This window comes from Falco punctatus (genome assembly GCF_963210335.1).
Source record: "Falco punctatus genome assembly, chromosome: 6".
In the NCBI taxonomy this organism is placed as follows: Eukaryota; Metazoa; Chordata; class Aves; order Falconiformes; family Falconidae; genus Falco; species Falco punctatus.
In genome coordinates this window covers 37,582,353-37,597,601 of record NC_137585.1, presented here as the reverse complement: position 1 = coordinate 37,597,601, position 15,249 = coordinate 37,582,353, and the positions used below count along the sequence as shown (strand labels likewise).

Below are 15,249 nucleotides of genomic sequence, written 5' to 3'. Positions count from 1 at the left end.
CTCCTTACAAAGCTAAAAATAGTCTAATATTTGATACCACAATACAGTCATTTGGTTATTGCCTCGTTTTCAAGTCCTGGGAAATTTGTCTGAAGTTTCCTCCTCCTGCTCATTTCATCGGTTCCTTTCTAATAAGTGTGTCAGTTCTGAGACCTGTCCTTCTGAATGTTCAATTTGTACCCCTTTTCCACCTGTGTTCCCCTGGATTTGCTTTTGCAAAATGAAGGAGTTTTGTCTTTCAGAGCGGGAAGGTCACAGGAAGTGATTCAGGAGGTGTCATTGATCTTACACTGGATGAAGAGGATGATGGTTCTTCTCAAGGTAGGTGAAAAATACTTTGCTAGCTGCAGAGGTAATTGAGCTTCAAGTATTACTCATCCTGTGAATGACAGAAAGGAAAAAAATTCTGTTTCAGCTTAGTGTATTTTATTCTTTGGTGTTTCAGTTAACAGGATTGCTGTTAAAGAATTCTTATAGGCATTAAATAAAATTTATTATTAACTTGCTTTTTTACTGTAAAACAGTTTATTTAGATTTTTACCTTTCCCTTAATGTAGGCATTGTCGCTGTCTATGCGTAAATCTGTTAGGCTTGGGAAAAAACTGGAAACATTTGAATTCTTTATTATATTTTGGAAAGTTCTTCCAGATGTATTTCACTTTTCTGTTTACTGATTAATTAAAGACCTTTTAATGTTACAGATGTTATTCAGGCAAGAGATTACTACAGCTTCTGATCCTTTGTTTAACTAAAAAAACCTTGTGTGCAAGCGTTTAAATACCAAATGCCGATCTGTTCTTTGCTTTAGGACTGTATGCCAAGATTAAATATAGTTGTGCTCTTACATCCTTTGGCAGTTCAGATGCACTTCATCTTTTAAAAGAATACTTTTTTTTTTATACATCTTGTGTAAATGTAGGCAGGTCTTATTATAATTAGCATTGGTTTAACGAAGAATCACAGTATTTCAGAGATGTAATGAGCCTGTACTTAAGACCATGTATTGCGCTGTCATCTTAACTGAAAATTTTATATTTCTTCTATTAAGAGATAACATTTTAGTTCTGCATGGTTTCTAAATGCATGCCCCTGTGCTGCATTCTGAAGTCCAGTCACCAAGAAGTTTCATTCCTCTATAGAACCTCAGTAGCACTCTCTAGCTAGTGCATTCATGTTCTACACATACATTTTTTAATAGCTTCACTTGTTCTGCATTTGTATTACACAAATGTAGAAAAATCGTATTGGCATGTTGTAGCAGTTCTTCCAGTGAAGAAGAAATGTAATATTACCAGCAAAAGTAGGGGCTGCATGTGGTATACATGTATTAGAGACGCATGATGCAATTCAGGTAGCTGACAGTCCTGTTCTTTTGCCAGTAGAGGTTGTATGGTGGACACTGGATTGATCATGAGACAACAGCGTGTTCTCATTTAAATTTAAGTTCGTATTCCCCCCACATTGATGCTAGTGGGACCACAGATGAAATACAGTGTCCAATTTTGGTTTCCCCTTCCTTGAATTCAGAACAATTGTGGTAGCACTGGGGAGGGCCCAATAGGTGGTGTCAGGGTGGTTGGGGCCTGGAGTACGTGACCTGTGAGAAGACATCAACAGACCATGGCATGTTGGGCAAAGAGTAAACTGAGAGACAGTGGAATAGCAGCCTACAACTGCTTGGAGGATAGTTATAAAGATGATGGAGCAGCAGTGCCAGATGATGTATCGAGGGGCAGTGGCCGTGAATGACAAGTTCAGGAGGTTCAAGTTGAACTTGAGGGGAAAGCAAATCACAGTAGGAAGGTAGTGGAGCACAGAGGGATGGTAGAAACTCCTCTTTTGAATATTTTTAAGATTCAGCTGTGCAAAACCAGAACTCATTTGAATTAGAGTTGGTGACAGTCCAGCTGCAGCAAGAGGTTGGATTACGTGACCACCAAAGATCCTTTTAAGCCAGGATTTTGATGGTCTGCGAATTTTTTAGCTGAGTGTCAGAATAACATAGGGAATCAAGATTTTACAGCTGTCATCTCTTCTGAGGGTTAGTTCTTAAAAAGATGGCTGCACTTGGACTGTGGAAATTTGTCACGTAAGGTTAAACTCCCCAGTACTACTAAATATTCTGTAAAAGACACCCACAGATCTAAATGGATTTATATGTTCTAAAGTAGTATGTCACAGTATTGTAATGTATTTCAGATAATCCTTTTCTGTCAAAAATAACATTTTCCAGAGAGTTTTTTCCTCCATAATAGTATAAAGTATGTCTTCACCTCACAATGACCATAAAAGATCGACACCTCGGTTGCATGGGCAGCTATAAGAATGCTCCTCTAGATAGAAGTGCTAGCAGCCACGGCAGAGTTGTAGCTGCATTACAGTGTGGTAACTTAATTCTTTCTCTTGCCTTTTTTTTAGGGGCTTGAGCCAATATCTTAACAGTTTTCTCCTGTGGGATATTCTGAGATTCTTTCTCCTTAGTTGTCGCGTTTTAGAAAATTGTCCTTTCATTAGGAGGAAGGTTAGTGGGGTACTTTCAGGCTGGGTTAGTTCCTCTGTGTCTTTTCACTGCAAAGCAGAAGTGAGACTCTAATAGTCTGCAGCCTTGCAGATTAGTTTGTGTTTAGAGTTTGTGTGGGTTGTCAGTACCTTTCATATAAGCTGTATAGACTAAAACCCCAATAAAAGTTTGAATTTCACCATGCAGTAAAAACACCTCTAGGATTTTTCAGCAAGTGTCTTGGGAAATAATTCATGTTCTGATAATAACATTCAGGTTAAAAAGAGGAAGAGTGCACTTCTGACAGTTCTTGCATAATCATGTGCATGTTTATACCTTTTGCCAAATATTTTTTTCACTGCACTTTGTTTACAGCAATTGTGGAGCAAGTTTTACTTTGTTCTGGATTTATTGGCACAACCTCAGAATAGAAAGTACCTCCAGCGTTATGGTGTTATGCTGGAATACCAGTTCAGTACTAATTCAAATAGAAGGGTAACACTTCTATGGTGTTCTTGGGAGCATCAGATCCTGATTATTTTGCTTAAAGCACTGTCACCCACATACTAAGTAAACCTAGTTCTGGTACTTACAAAAGGTGTTTAAATAGATGTTAATATCTGAAGAGATGTCTGTTATGTGCTTCCTTTTAATTGTCTTCTGGTACAACTAGGAAACAAAAGTCACGCTGTTTTGGTAGTACACAGCTACGATGTGTTTCTGGTTGAAATCACTAAAGATTCAGGTTGAGAGTAAATATTAACATTGTGGTAGATTTTTAACCTTGTTCATTTAATTACGCTCCGTCCCTTCCTTTTTCCAATGAAGTTCCTGTTTGGATCAATAATTAGTATCTGTAATACTGTCTACCAAAGTATGCATAGAGGGCAAATTAGACTTAATCTTTAGGTTAAGAATAATGGAATTTTTAGGTGTTTTGTTTTCGTGAGCTTATTAAACTGAAATCACAGTTTCTGTATTGGATCATGGAAGAGCAGACCTGTATAGACTGTCATCAAGCCTAGTCTTCAGTCATGGTAGAAGACAAAACCCTGTGTGTTATTTTTGAGAGCTAATCATGTTGGGGGAGAAGGGGGCACAGATGGTATTTGTTTAGTTGTTTTTCAAGGTGGATTTTTTGTTTGTTTTTTAGTGTCACAGTGACTAGGACCTCTAATCATGTGTTTGAGCCCACAGTACTCATACAAAACAGTGTACCTGTCCTTCAACAGCTGTTGGTTTGGCATTTTGAAACTCTTAAACACAGAAACACCAACTTCCAAGCCCTTTTTTACAGCACTTCATTCAAATAGTGCTTCATGTAGTGGGGAAAAAAAGTATTACTGTCACATTGTGGAAACACCTATTACAACCTAGATGCGAGTTTTCTCTCTTTATCAGACAAGCAACACACAGATGTACCATAATTAACAACATATGCAGGTTTTCCTGATGATCTTCACTGCCCCACACGTGATTTCCTAAATTAATAGTAGAAGTTCTTATCAATTCCTAAACGGCTGATGTTGCACTCTCTACTATCGTATTCTTTTTTATAGCTCTCAAGTCTTAGCTTTGTTCCTGTGTGATACTTTGATGCACCTCCATACTGGTGGCATCTTCCAGTTTAGTACACTGGCAACTGAGTTCAGTGCACACCTTCTGACATGGCAAAAATTATGAATGAAAATGTTGTGTAACAGTTGTGAAACAGTGTTGTTAATTTCTGTTCAGAACAGATGATGTCATCCTTTTATCAGAGAGTAATCTACTTTCCTGTTTACAAGTACCTTGTATAGTCCCCTTGCTGTCCTTGTTATTAAATACTTGTGTAGCACACTGCATCAAATTATTTCATAAAAATGCTAAAACAACTAATAGATTTAGCTGATGCCTATCCCTAGTCTAAAGTGGATTTGTAATCCAAGAAAGATACACAAGTGTACTCTTCAAAAACAGCCACGTTCCACATTTTTTTATCTTTTTTAGAAAAAATATTACATACATACAGTATCGTTATTTTATAAGATGTCTTGTCCGATTAACAAATCTGTAGTTTTCTGTATCATTTTTTGTCTTAAACTTGATCATGCATATGGTATGTTTGCTGTTCTGTAATCCCATTATACCACTTCTGAATTAGTATGCTGATTAAAACTCCTTCCTGGTATAACTGCAGTGTTGTAGGCCCATTTTCTGGCATGGAAATTAGCCCCTCTTTTTTTCTATTTTCTGTATTAGATTTGGAGTTTTGCTTATAACTCCAGTAGTAATTATTTCCATTTTATGCTCATTTCTGTAAGTCAGATTGTCCTGTCTCCTCCAGGTCCAGATCTTCAATGAGTGTGATGCTATGTTCATTTAGCTTTGGACCTGTTCCTGTATTACTTTTAACCTTAGTCCTGTGCTTACTGTGCACCTAGTCTTCCTGTTTTCCTTGCTGATTTGTTACTTACATAGCTAAATTAGCCTTTTCTGTTTGTTTCCATTTATTTAGTGAAGCCTATTTGGTTATCTTTCATCATTTCTTGCAGCTGTTGCAATCCTGACCTAGTTTTCAGCAACTGGAATCTCAGCCAGGCTTTTGATTTCTCAGGGACAAATGAACTTGCTTCTATGTGACACTAAAAACAAAACCATAAAAGCTCTCACATTTGTCCAGACTGTCATTTTTTTTACTTGAACTACATTTTTACAGCAGTAGTGTATCTGGGTTTTTACTAGTTGGATCATGAGCACACCTTCTCTAGGTCATGGCTAAGAATGCATTTGCATCATTTACGTTATCCAATAGCAGCTGAAATGTGCATCAGTCTGTAAATATTCAAAGTAAACAGGTGTATGCATCTCTGTAGGAATCTCTTCAGAGACAAGTGATTTGTTGGAAAACGGAAAAGTCTCATACTCGTACAACATAAAGGAAGCTTGAACTTATCACAAGACCTGTTAGTTGATGGAAGAGCAGAAAACATCTCACCTTTTGTTTTCAAAATGAGCATCCTTTTACTGCTCCTTTTATAGACTTTAAAAGAAGAAAGGAAAGAAAATTATGTTTAAGAAGTTTCTCCACCCTAGGTATCCTGTAGCAGAGTCTCGGGTAGAATCCAAATTAATTTATTCAGTTAAGCAGTGTGATGGAGCTCAAGCTGGGTGCCTCTGGAGAGGGACCCCAAAGAAAGAAATCCCTGGGTAATTGTATCCTTACAATCTAAGTTTTCCCACCCCTCACATGACAGTTCAGTCCAGTAATAAAGTTAGTGTCTGGGATCTCCTTGGTCTTCATTGGGTCTCGTCATTGTCTCTAGGCAGGCCATTTCTTCTCTTATCTCTGAGGTTGCAGCTTCTGCTAGCAGCAGTAGTGGCCTTCCTTGCTTCCTTATCTCTCACCGTGAACCAGCTCTGAGGCCTCCTTTTACTTAAGCAGACACAAGTTTCAGCCTGTCTAGGTGAAGGTTTGCAGCTTGCAGCCTAAGGCTTCAGCAAATTTAGCTTCTAATGCTAAGCCATTAACTCCAGCCAGTTTCAGTCCAGTATTACTTAACAGTTTTCATCAAATTACATCAGTGAAGTATCTCAGCTATTCAGTCTACAGAAAGACAATAATGGTCTGCAGTTTATATTGTATTTTATTTCTGAGGTCTTTAATTGTACTTAATTTATCATATAGCAGTTCATGAAGGATACTGCTACTTCAGAATATTATTAGCTGGTGTTAAAGACAGCTCAGTGAGACCATCAAAATAGTCTCCACCTGCTAAAAAACCCAACACTTTGAGCTACGCTGCCATTACCCCTGTTCTTAGTGCTTTGAAATCTAGTGTATGTAACAGTTTCTAAATGTGTTCTTCAATATAGTGTTGGTATGTTTTCTCAAGAGTAAAATACATATTAACATCTTTTTTACATTATGTGTTCTTTTACTAAATCAGTAGCTGCTCCATGGACAATTTTATTAGGGCAAATCTTTTTTTTGAATGAGTGCCCTTAAAAACTACTCTTATCTTGTATTTTTTAGTTTTTGGTGGTGCCTCCTCTGCCTGCTACTATTCTAATCTAGCTGAAATATCTGGGAAAGAGCGTCTCAATTCTTCTTTACTCAACTTGTGCACAGGCTTTATTACATACAGACTTGCACTTGAATATTTTATGTTGTCACAAATAAACTAAAGCCGGAGGAGAATACTGCCATAGTAAACTACAGATACAGACACTATTTGTTACTTCTCACAAGTCAGTAAGTCAGTTGAGGAGGGTGTCAGTGTAAGAAAACAAGTTCTTAAAGTTTTCAAATAGTAAGCGATTCCCCTTTTTTAAGAAAATAGCAGGAAAATTCAAAACAGCAACAAACAGTTTGAACAAAGTAAAGAGTCACCAAATAAGAAAAGGGTGTAAGTATCAACAGTGGTAGACAAGATATATTTATGCAGCTCTGTCACAAATTGAGTACAGCAGTGTTTAGGCCTTTTTAAGGTTTTAGGCTGTTTTTTTGGTTTTTTTTTGGCATAGTGTTCCATTAAATTCAGGTTTCCAAATTTTGCTGAAATATGCAGAATTCATTATGATAGAATGAAATGTTACGGAGTATAGAGAGGGTAGATTGAGATGATGAAAGTGAGGGGAACTGAATGAATTTTCTACAGTTTTGTTTGCGGAATGAAAAGATCAAAGAAATCTCATGCTAGGAGATATTCTTTGCCACTCTGTTAATGGCAAGGGGAAAAATTATTTAAAAACTCTGTGCTGTTCTAATTTCTGTTTGCAATTGTCTATAACTTTATTTTGTTTTAAAGCAGATAGCAAGAAGCAGAACCAGACACCTGTTACAGGATTGAGCATATCTACCCAACCCTTGGCTCAACCTTTGCAGCCAAACCCTGTGCAGCAGCCAGGTGTGCCAACAAGTGGACCTTCCCAGACCACCATACATGTATTACCCACAGGTAACTCCGTTTTACATCATAATGTGAATGCAGAGACTGCTTTTTTTTCTTAAACTAGACTCTCGTGTGTTCTACATTGTGGTAATCTTTCAGGTGAATATTTAGAACGTTTGAGTCACTTTTTAATCTTCCACTCCAGTCAGTTTCCCCTTTTTTTTTTTTTTTTTTCCTCTTAACTGATAAATTATAAGGAAAAGATAGTCCTGTTGGTTTGGAAAGAATTCAGGATCAAATTAATTTCATGGAGAGGAAGAAATCCTACTAAGGATGGTCATGGAAATTATTAAATATACTGTTAGTGAAGAAACCTGTAGCAGTTGCATTATTTAAGTAATAGGGGGAAAAAAAATTAGCAACATCACTCCTAGCTCGGTCCACCTGCACTTGGCAATTAATCTTTTTGGCAGAGTGAATGGCAAGGCTGACACTGCAGTTCCATCCCTAGTTAAATGTTATTTTGCCTGTGGTGTGACTTCCCCCCCCTTTCCTTTCTAACATTTTTTTTTCTTTATTTTACTCTCTTCTTCTGTAGATGATTGCTGAAGATTAGTTGGCATTGGAATTGTCTTGTGACTGATCTGTTTGATAGACTCTTTTGTGGCAGGTTTTATATTCTCCACAGCTGTTGCTTACGTTCAGAAACTTTTTTTTCCTTTCTTTCTTCTCTTTTTTTTTTTTTTCTTCCCCCAGGGGTGTGTATTACATTTATTTTTTCTGTTTGGAATTTGTATATTTATAGGCATTGTTATTTCTGGTGAAAATTACTGTTTGGTTAGGCTGGGTTTTTTGCGTTATCAAAAGCAGATAGAATTTCACAGAGACAGTTTTCCAAAGGAGGTATGTACTCTGGAATAGGCATATCAGCTTAATGTCATGGAATTCCATTCTAGGTTGTTGTCTGTCTGTCTTTTTCCAGCTGTGACAACAGTGAATGTAACTCATCGACCAGTGACTCAAACTGCTACAAAACTTCCTATACCAAGAGCCACTGCTAACCATCAGGTGGTCTATACCACTCTTCCTGCACCACCAGCTCAGAATCCTGTAAGAGGAGCCATCATGCCAAGTCCAGGTTTAAGGCCAGTCAACCCACAAACTGGAGGTAGAGTTGCTTTCTTCATGCACATTTTAGTACAACACAGCTTGATATGATCTGCGTGATGGATGTGTGATTTGCTTTTCTGTTTTGGGTTTGTTGGTTGTTTTTTTTTTTTTTTTTTTACAATACTCATGCAAATTACAGAAGTTAGGGGTTTTTTCCAGCTTACAGATTTGGGAAAATCTTAGGCTTTTAAGTAATCATTCCCCCTGCAGCCATGTGGATGAGGAAAAAGTGCATTTAAGTCATTTCAGGCACTAGCTCTGCCAATTAAGTATCTCTGGATGATACGTCCAATACTTTACAAGGCAGCAGAAGGTAGTATGATCGGATGATGAGCACCACTGTTTTGTAGAAAGGTAGTTAGAGACCATTTTGTTACTGTGGAGTAAGATTAAAACACCTAAGCACGTAATAAGTCATGATTGATTTCATATCTAAAAGTTACATTTGTATCAGGCATCCTAATGTAATTCCTTAACAATTTCTTTTGTCCTGTGCCCAGCAAATCTTGTTTTCTCTAGGCCTGGACAGATGAAATTTCTCACCAAATGTATCAGAAATTGATGCATGCTTGAGTTTCCTTGATTAGAGATGTCAGCAAGTTCATCTTGACTTTTGCAAATGTGTAACTGGAATCTTCCCATAGCAGTAAACTCGTTTTCTGAAATTAGTAGTAGATGTCAAAAATAAAGACCTTAAAGTTAAATGATAGTTCACATTTTGTTACGAAGCAGTGGATTTTAACTATTCTTTTAGCTACCCATAATTTCTACACTATAGTTATTTTAACAGCAGTATGTTAAACATTAATTTCCCTGTTGTAGTGCACTGAGTATGAGCCTACTTCTGTGATGTACAGGTAGTGATTTTTTTTTTTTAGATGCTGTCTGTATAAGCCAGACTCGCAACACTGCATGCTTGAGCCATGTAAGACTGTATGTATGTAGGTTCGTGCAGAATTGATTTATTCAATGTTCTGAAATGATAGTTTTTGGAAAGGAAATATCCATGTATGTTTGTAACAATTTAATTCTAAGCACGTCTTGCTACTGGATTCAGGTACAAAGCCATAGGCTGTGAAAAATGAGCTGTGCTAGCTTAAACAGAAGTTGATCAGACAGTTTTTGAGCTCTCTCTATGAAACATCAGGGTGTACAGAAATTGCTGTTCTTTTTGGAGTACTTGTTCATATTTCTTAAAAGTTCTTATACTCCTGTGCCACATGCCACAAGTTCAGGTTCTTCTGACCAGCAGTATCTTCTGAGGGGCATGTCTGCATCTTGTGTTCCTGTTGGCAAAAGGCCATAAAAAGCAAGGTTACTTCAGCCCATGCTTAGTATTCGTCAGCGTTACCCTTAGCTACAAGTTAGGGGGGTGTGATCTACCTGTTGTTTTGGAAGGAATTTTGACTACTTAACCATGCGTTCACTTACGTTAATTATTTCTGATAGTATTTTCTTCTTTTTGTATCAAAATACATGTTTTCGTCAGAATCTACTACTTGTTAGAGCAGTTACTATAACTACACATCACTAGTGTTAATATCTACAGAATACCTTTTAGTGTTAGACATGCAAGATCACCGATTGTGTTGCTGAAGAACATATAATAGATAATGTGCTATTTTAAGGCCTTCTCTAGGAGAACTCAATAAGGTAGGGAATTCACGTGGTTTTTGGGCAAGGTCACCCAACAACAGATCTGTGTAATGTGCATCAGACCTGATGGTCCAATGATACAATGAATGCTTATCCCTCAGTTATCTGCTTACAAATTCTCAGAAATCAAGGCAGATTTCCACCAAAACAATGAATGCAACTTGACCAGGCCCTGAGTAACCTCAAGGAAGAGCATTCATTCAGTAGAAGGTTGGAGCAGATCATCTCCAGAGGTCCCTTCAAACCTGGACTTTCCTGTGATTCTTTTACAGGCAGTTCTGTTAGTCTGGCTTGAAAAGTACGTCTGTATGTTGTACAGAACTGTTGTCTGACAGGCCCCATAAAACATTAAGAAAGTGATGATATTGTGCATTCCCTGTACCTCAGGACAAGGAAGCCAGATGGTTAGCCCGAGTAGGTAAAAGACTAGTTTCATTAGAATACAGATTATTTCAAGGCTTCATATTTGCATACTGGGTAGAGAGTTTTCACAGGTTGTTAACAAAAAAGCAGTCTGTTTCTCGATCCCTTTTAGATCTAGTGAGTTTTCGTCTTTCAGTCAGTCGTCTTTGTTATACAGCTTTCAGAAGTGCTGCTACTGATGTGCATTGGTTAATACTATCGTAGAAACAGTCTTTAGTGTCAGTAGCCGATGCTTCAGGAGTAAGATCTCTGCACTTGGTCTTTGGAAGATTAACTGTGAGAGCTCATCCAGAGTTCTTTGCAAACTGTAGTTTTGTACTTCTGCCTCAACTTAGTAGCATGCCTACCTAGAAACAATGCTGAATTTGTACCTTGTATCTTACTGAGGCATTTCTGTCTGTCTGTCTTCAGGTTGTTGTAACTTACTGAGATAGCATCACAATCATGCTAAAACAGCATATCTGGTTGGATTCTTATAGATGACAAATAGCCAGTTTGTGTGACTGTCCTACAGGAGTTTGCACATCTTCATTAGCTTGCTAGATAGATGTGCCAATAGGAAAAAGATGTGGAGCAGCTACCTAGAGTTCAGCACTTTATAATAAAAGCATTAAGATTTAGCCGTCTGACCTCCCTGCCTCAGACTCACAAATTACATAGACTTCTGATACTCATCACCTATGGTCATAGCTTGATGGCTGTTTATATAGAGAAGAAATTACCATACAATAGCTGTGGTTTCCTGACACGTGTCACGGTGCAAGTTTCTCTTCTGGAGTATTAGAATGATTCAGCCTCATACAAGTGTGGAACTGGGGGGGGGGGGGGGGGGCGGGCTGTCGGCGAGGAGGTTGCCCTAAGTCTTGTATTTCTAGACAGAAACAGAGGGACACCCTAGGCAACCCATAACAATGAGCAAAAGCTTTGAGCCCACAGAACATATATGTTCCAGCAGTAAAGCTTGGTAGTTTGCAAGAGTTCCGGATTTTACCTAAAAAGCTATAAAATTACCTAGTTTATTCCTGCCAGTCACGTCAGTTTGTTGTGGGAATGAATGAAATGGTAACACCTGTGAGTAACATCCATTGTGGTATCTGTTCTGTGAGGGAAGGCAAGCTTCTTATACAGTGACAGCTTTTTTGGGTTTGGTGCCATGTGCAGCCTTCTGGCATTTGAATACTGAGTGGATATCATTCTGCTGCAGCAGCATTTATCTTTTCCTTTCTGAATTCCAAAGTGATGTGATTTTTCTTTTCATATTTAACCTCCCTGTATCTCCCACACTTCCTCTCCCCACCTGTTTCTTTCATGCTACAAATTATTAAAACATCATTCTGTCTCCTCTGCAGACAAGCACTTGCTCTCTTTCACTTTTACAGCTTCAGAGGATGGGAGGTGGTTTTGTTGTGCATTTCTTCATCAGTCTGCTGGCGATTTGAGGAGAGTGTCAGTTTGAAATTTGGTGTCATCCTGCTGAACGAAGGAGCTGGTCTTCCAGTGTTCTGTTTAGCTGATTTTAAGTATTGAATACTCAAAGTATTCACTGTGCTTCTCGTATAGGTATGACGGTACGAATGCCTCAAACAACTGCATATGTTGTGAACAACGGACTAACCCTTGGATCTGGAGCACCTCAGCTTACAGTGCATCATCGACCACCACAAATGCATGTTGTGAGTAGTCCTTTGAAATAACTTAATGCAGTTTACAAGCTTGTCTCTGCATTAATGTCTTTAAGGTTGCTTCTTAGTGTGGACTCCAGAATAGTGAAATGCTTGTAGACACTTTGCAGCCAGTTCACATGCATAGCACCACTCTATCACCTACAGCAACTTCTGCCAAGAATGGTAAAAGCTGTGCAATCTGTTAGCTTACCTCAGAGCTCTCCAGATCACCAGTAGCACATATTAAAAAATGGTGCGTGAATGGTCTGCACGCAGAGTACCCTTGTGGAGTCAGGGATGCAGAAGAACTGCCACTAAAAGTTTAGTCATGGTTTGGCTACAAATTAGATGACTAGTTTCTCAGTACAGCTGTTTGCAAAACTGAGGTAGGAGAACAAGGTACAGACAATATCCTCAGTGTTGCCAGCTCCCAAATTTCAGAGGGTGTTGCAATCACTGTTGGGAATGATTTACTTCTGCAACACCTCAGACCCTTTTTTGTAAGTATTTCAGAATTATTGCTCTAACTCTTTTCATATGGTTTTGTTGCTGAGACCAAACCAAACATACTGCCTGCATACTCACTGTTGAGCAGTCACATCACTCATGATGTCCTGAAATGGTGAATATATTACCAACAAGGTGGCTCACCATTCTTTCAATCTAGACACCATTCAACTTAATGCATTATTCAGTGATAAATAATGTGAATAAATCAAGCCAGTATCACACAGAACACTTAAGATGGCAAAAACTGCTTCAGATTCCAACCTGAAAGGCCCCTGGCTTGAAGAATTAACAAAATTGTATACTCACGGTAACCGCATTCCTAAATTCATCTGAACTAACATAAATGAGAGATCTAGGACTGTTTCTGTAGTATAGGGGGGAAAATATCAATGGAAAGCCACATTTGCACCCTTATTTAAAAATTTTCTGGAAACTGAGGCTGAGCTTCTGTGATCAATTTAAAGTGGTAAAATCCATGTGGCACTGTTACCCATTGTTCCTTTTGACTGAAAACCTGCCTGTTGAAAACGATGAGTTATCAGCTTAATCTACTGTCTGGGGTGTTTTGGGAATGTAGGAACAGCAGCTCAGATGTAGATCAGCGCAAAGTCATTGTGAACTTGCCTGCTCAGCCTGGCAAAGGGCACAGTATTCAGTCTATCACCTCCTGGGTGGGAAGCAGAGGATATAGTAACTATGGCAACCATCATCTGTACAGCTAGGGATTTGTATATGAATACTAAGAACTTACGGCATCCTTGGTCCCACCCTTTCTCACATTTGCTGCCAGTCTCTTGCCTGTGCACACAGGACTTAAAATTGTGGTGGCTGGGTGATTGCAGGCTCATTTGCTTCCATTTGCCCAGGGAATGATGAATTAAAGCCTCCTTCTACTGCTGTAGACTCTGACCTTTCCCTTAACTGCTCTTACATTGCTTAGGAGCCACCACGCCCTGTACATCCTGCCCCACTCCCGGATGCACCACAGCCACCACGTCTGCCCCCTGAAGCTGCCAACACTTCTCTGCCTCAAAAGCCACAGCTGAAGCTGGCACGGGTACAGAGCCAGAATGGTATTGTGCTGTCATGGAGTGTCATGGAAGTGGACCGGAGCTGTGCCACTGTGGACAGTTACCATCTCTACGCCTACCACGAGGACCCGAGTGCCACTATGCCGTCCCAGTGGAAGAAGATCGGGGAAGTGAAGGCCCTTCCACTGCCTATGGCATGCACTCTTACACAATTTGTGTCTGGCAGCAAGTACTACTTTGCGGTCCGTGCTAAGGACATCTATGGACGATTTGGACCCTTCTGTGACCCTCAGTCCACAGATGTGATCTCTTCCCAGAGCAGTTAAGCTAGAGATCTTTGGAGCCTTTAAACCTGTCCTGCTACCAAGAATTACCCCAGTTTTGGGGGGTTGATCCCATGCATGAAATTCACTTTGAAATCCACTCTCTGCAGGATTATTTTAGACAGTTGTGTGATACACTACATGCATTCAGAACCAAAAGAAAAATAAAGTATCGCCTGCGGCAAGAGAACCTGTTTTTTCTGGATAGCTCGAGTCATGGGCCATTTGAAAATTCCATTTTCCCTTCCGTGACAGCTGTTCCACCTAGATACCTACGTACCCTTTATCCAAGGGCACCCTGTATGCCTGGGATTCTGCTTCAGAGTGGGAACAATAATAAATTATAGTTTGTCTGAAGCAAAATATACACATCTGTAATATCTGTCAGGGCACTAACATGAGGGCAACGACAGATTTGCCTCTTCCCCCCCCCCCCCACTCTGTGAGCAGGCTGTGAAGTGAAGGGTGATTTAGGGTACCACTTCTGTACTGGAACATTGAGTGGTCTGGTCTTATTTTACAAACTGTAATGAGCTCTCTGAGGGGACCGAAGGGAACTTGAGTCTGGCCGAGGAGCCAATATGTGTGTAAATTTGGAGGTGCTGGGGGGGAAAAGAAATACATCACTCCACTACCTCCTACCTCTCCTAAGTAAAAACACTCCTCTACTGTCACCATCCTCCCCCATTCACACTGGGAGCATTCCCAAGTCAGATGTGAAACTGGATTGTAGAGACTGTATTCATACCTCTCCAGCTCAAGATAATTTCTCTGCCCCTCCCCTCGTACATCCAGCCCTATTTTTTAGATTTATTTTGTGCCTTAAAGAATAATTCCAGAAATAAAATGTAGCCAGATACCTTGTGGTGTTCTTTTATTTGCTTGGAGTTACTGTTCCCTTTACCCTTCAAGCCTTTCATTAGTGCTTCTCGTTTTCCTGGTCTGCAGTAACTATTATTTCTGTAAAGACCAGGAAGTGTAACATCTGCTGATACCGGATTTGTTTATATCTGCTGCATCATTCAACCCTTTCCTCACTGTAATTCTTGAGTAGTTGGTTTTGTCCTGTCAATAATCTTAGAGTATACAGACAGTATT

General features: G+C 39.3%; 1 protein-coding gene across 2 annotated transcripts in view; it reads left to right on the top strand.

Annotated features, from left to right (window-relative positions):
- Positions 1–15,010, top strand: part of ATF7IP (activating transcription factor 7 interacting protein) — a 114,172-nt gene extending 99,162 nt beyond the window's left edge. Inside the window, exons 10-14 of one of the 2 annotated variants that reach the window (XM_080393099.1) lie at positions 243–321; positions 7,294–7,440; positions 8,357–8,542; positions 12,184–12,296; positions 13,738–15,010. In XM_080393099.1, the coding sequence (XP_080249225.1) occupies positions 243–321; positions 7,294–7,440; positions 8,357–8,542; positions 12,184–12,296; positions 13,738–14,154 (942 nt within the window). In that variant the 3' untranslated portion in view covers positions 14,155–15,010. Of the gene's footprint in view, positions 1–242; positions 322–7,290; positions 7,441–8,356; positions 8,543–12,183; positions 12,297–13,737 lie in introns of both variants that reach the window. The other variant, XM_080393107.1, reaches the window with a different exon arrangement.
- The last annotated feature ends 239 nt before the right edge of the window (positions 15,011–15,249 follow it).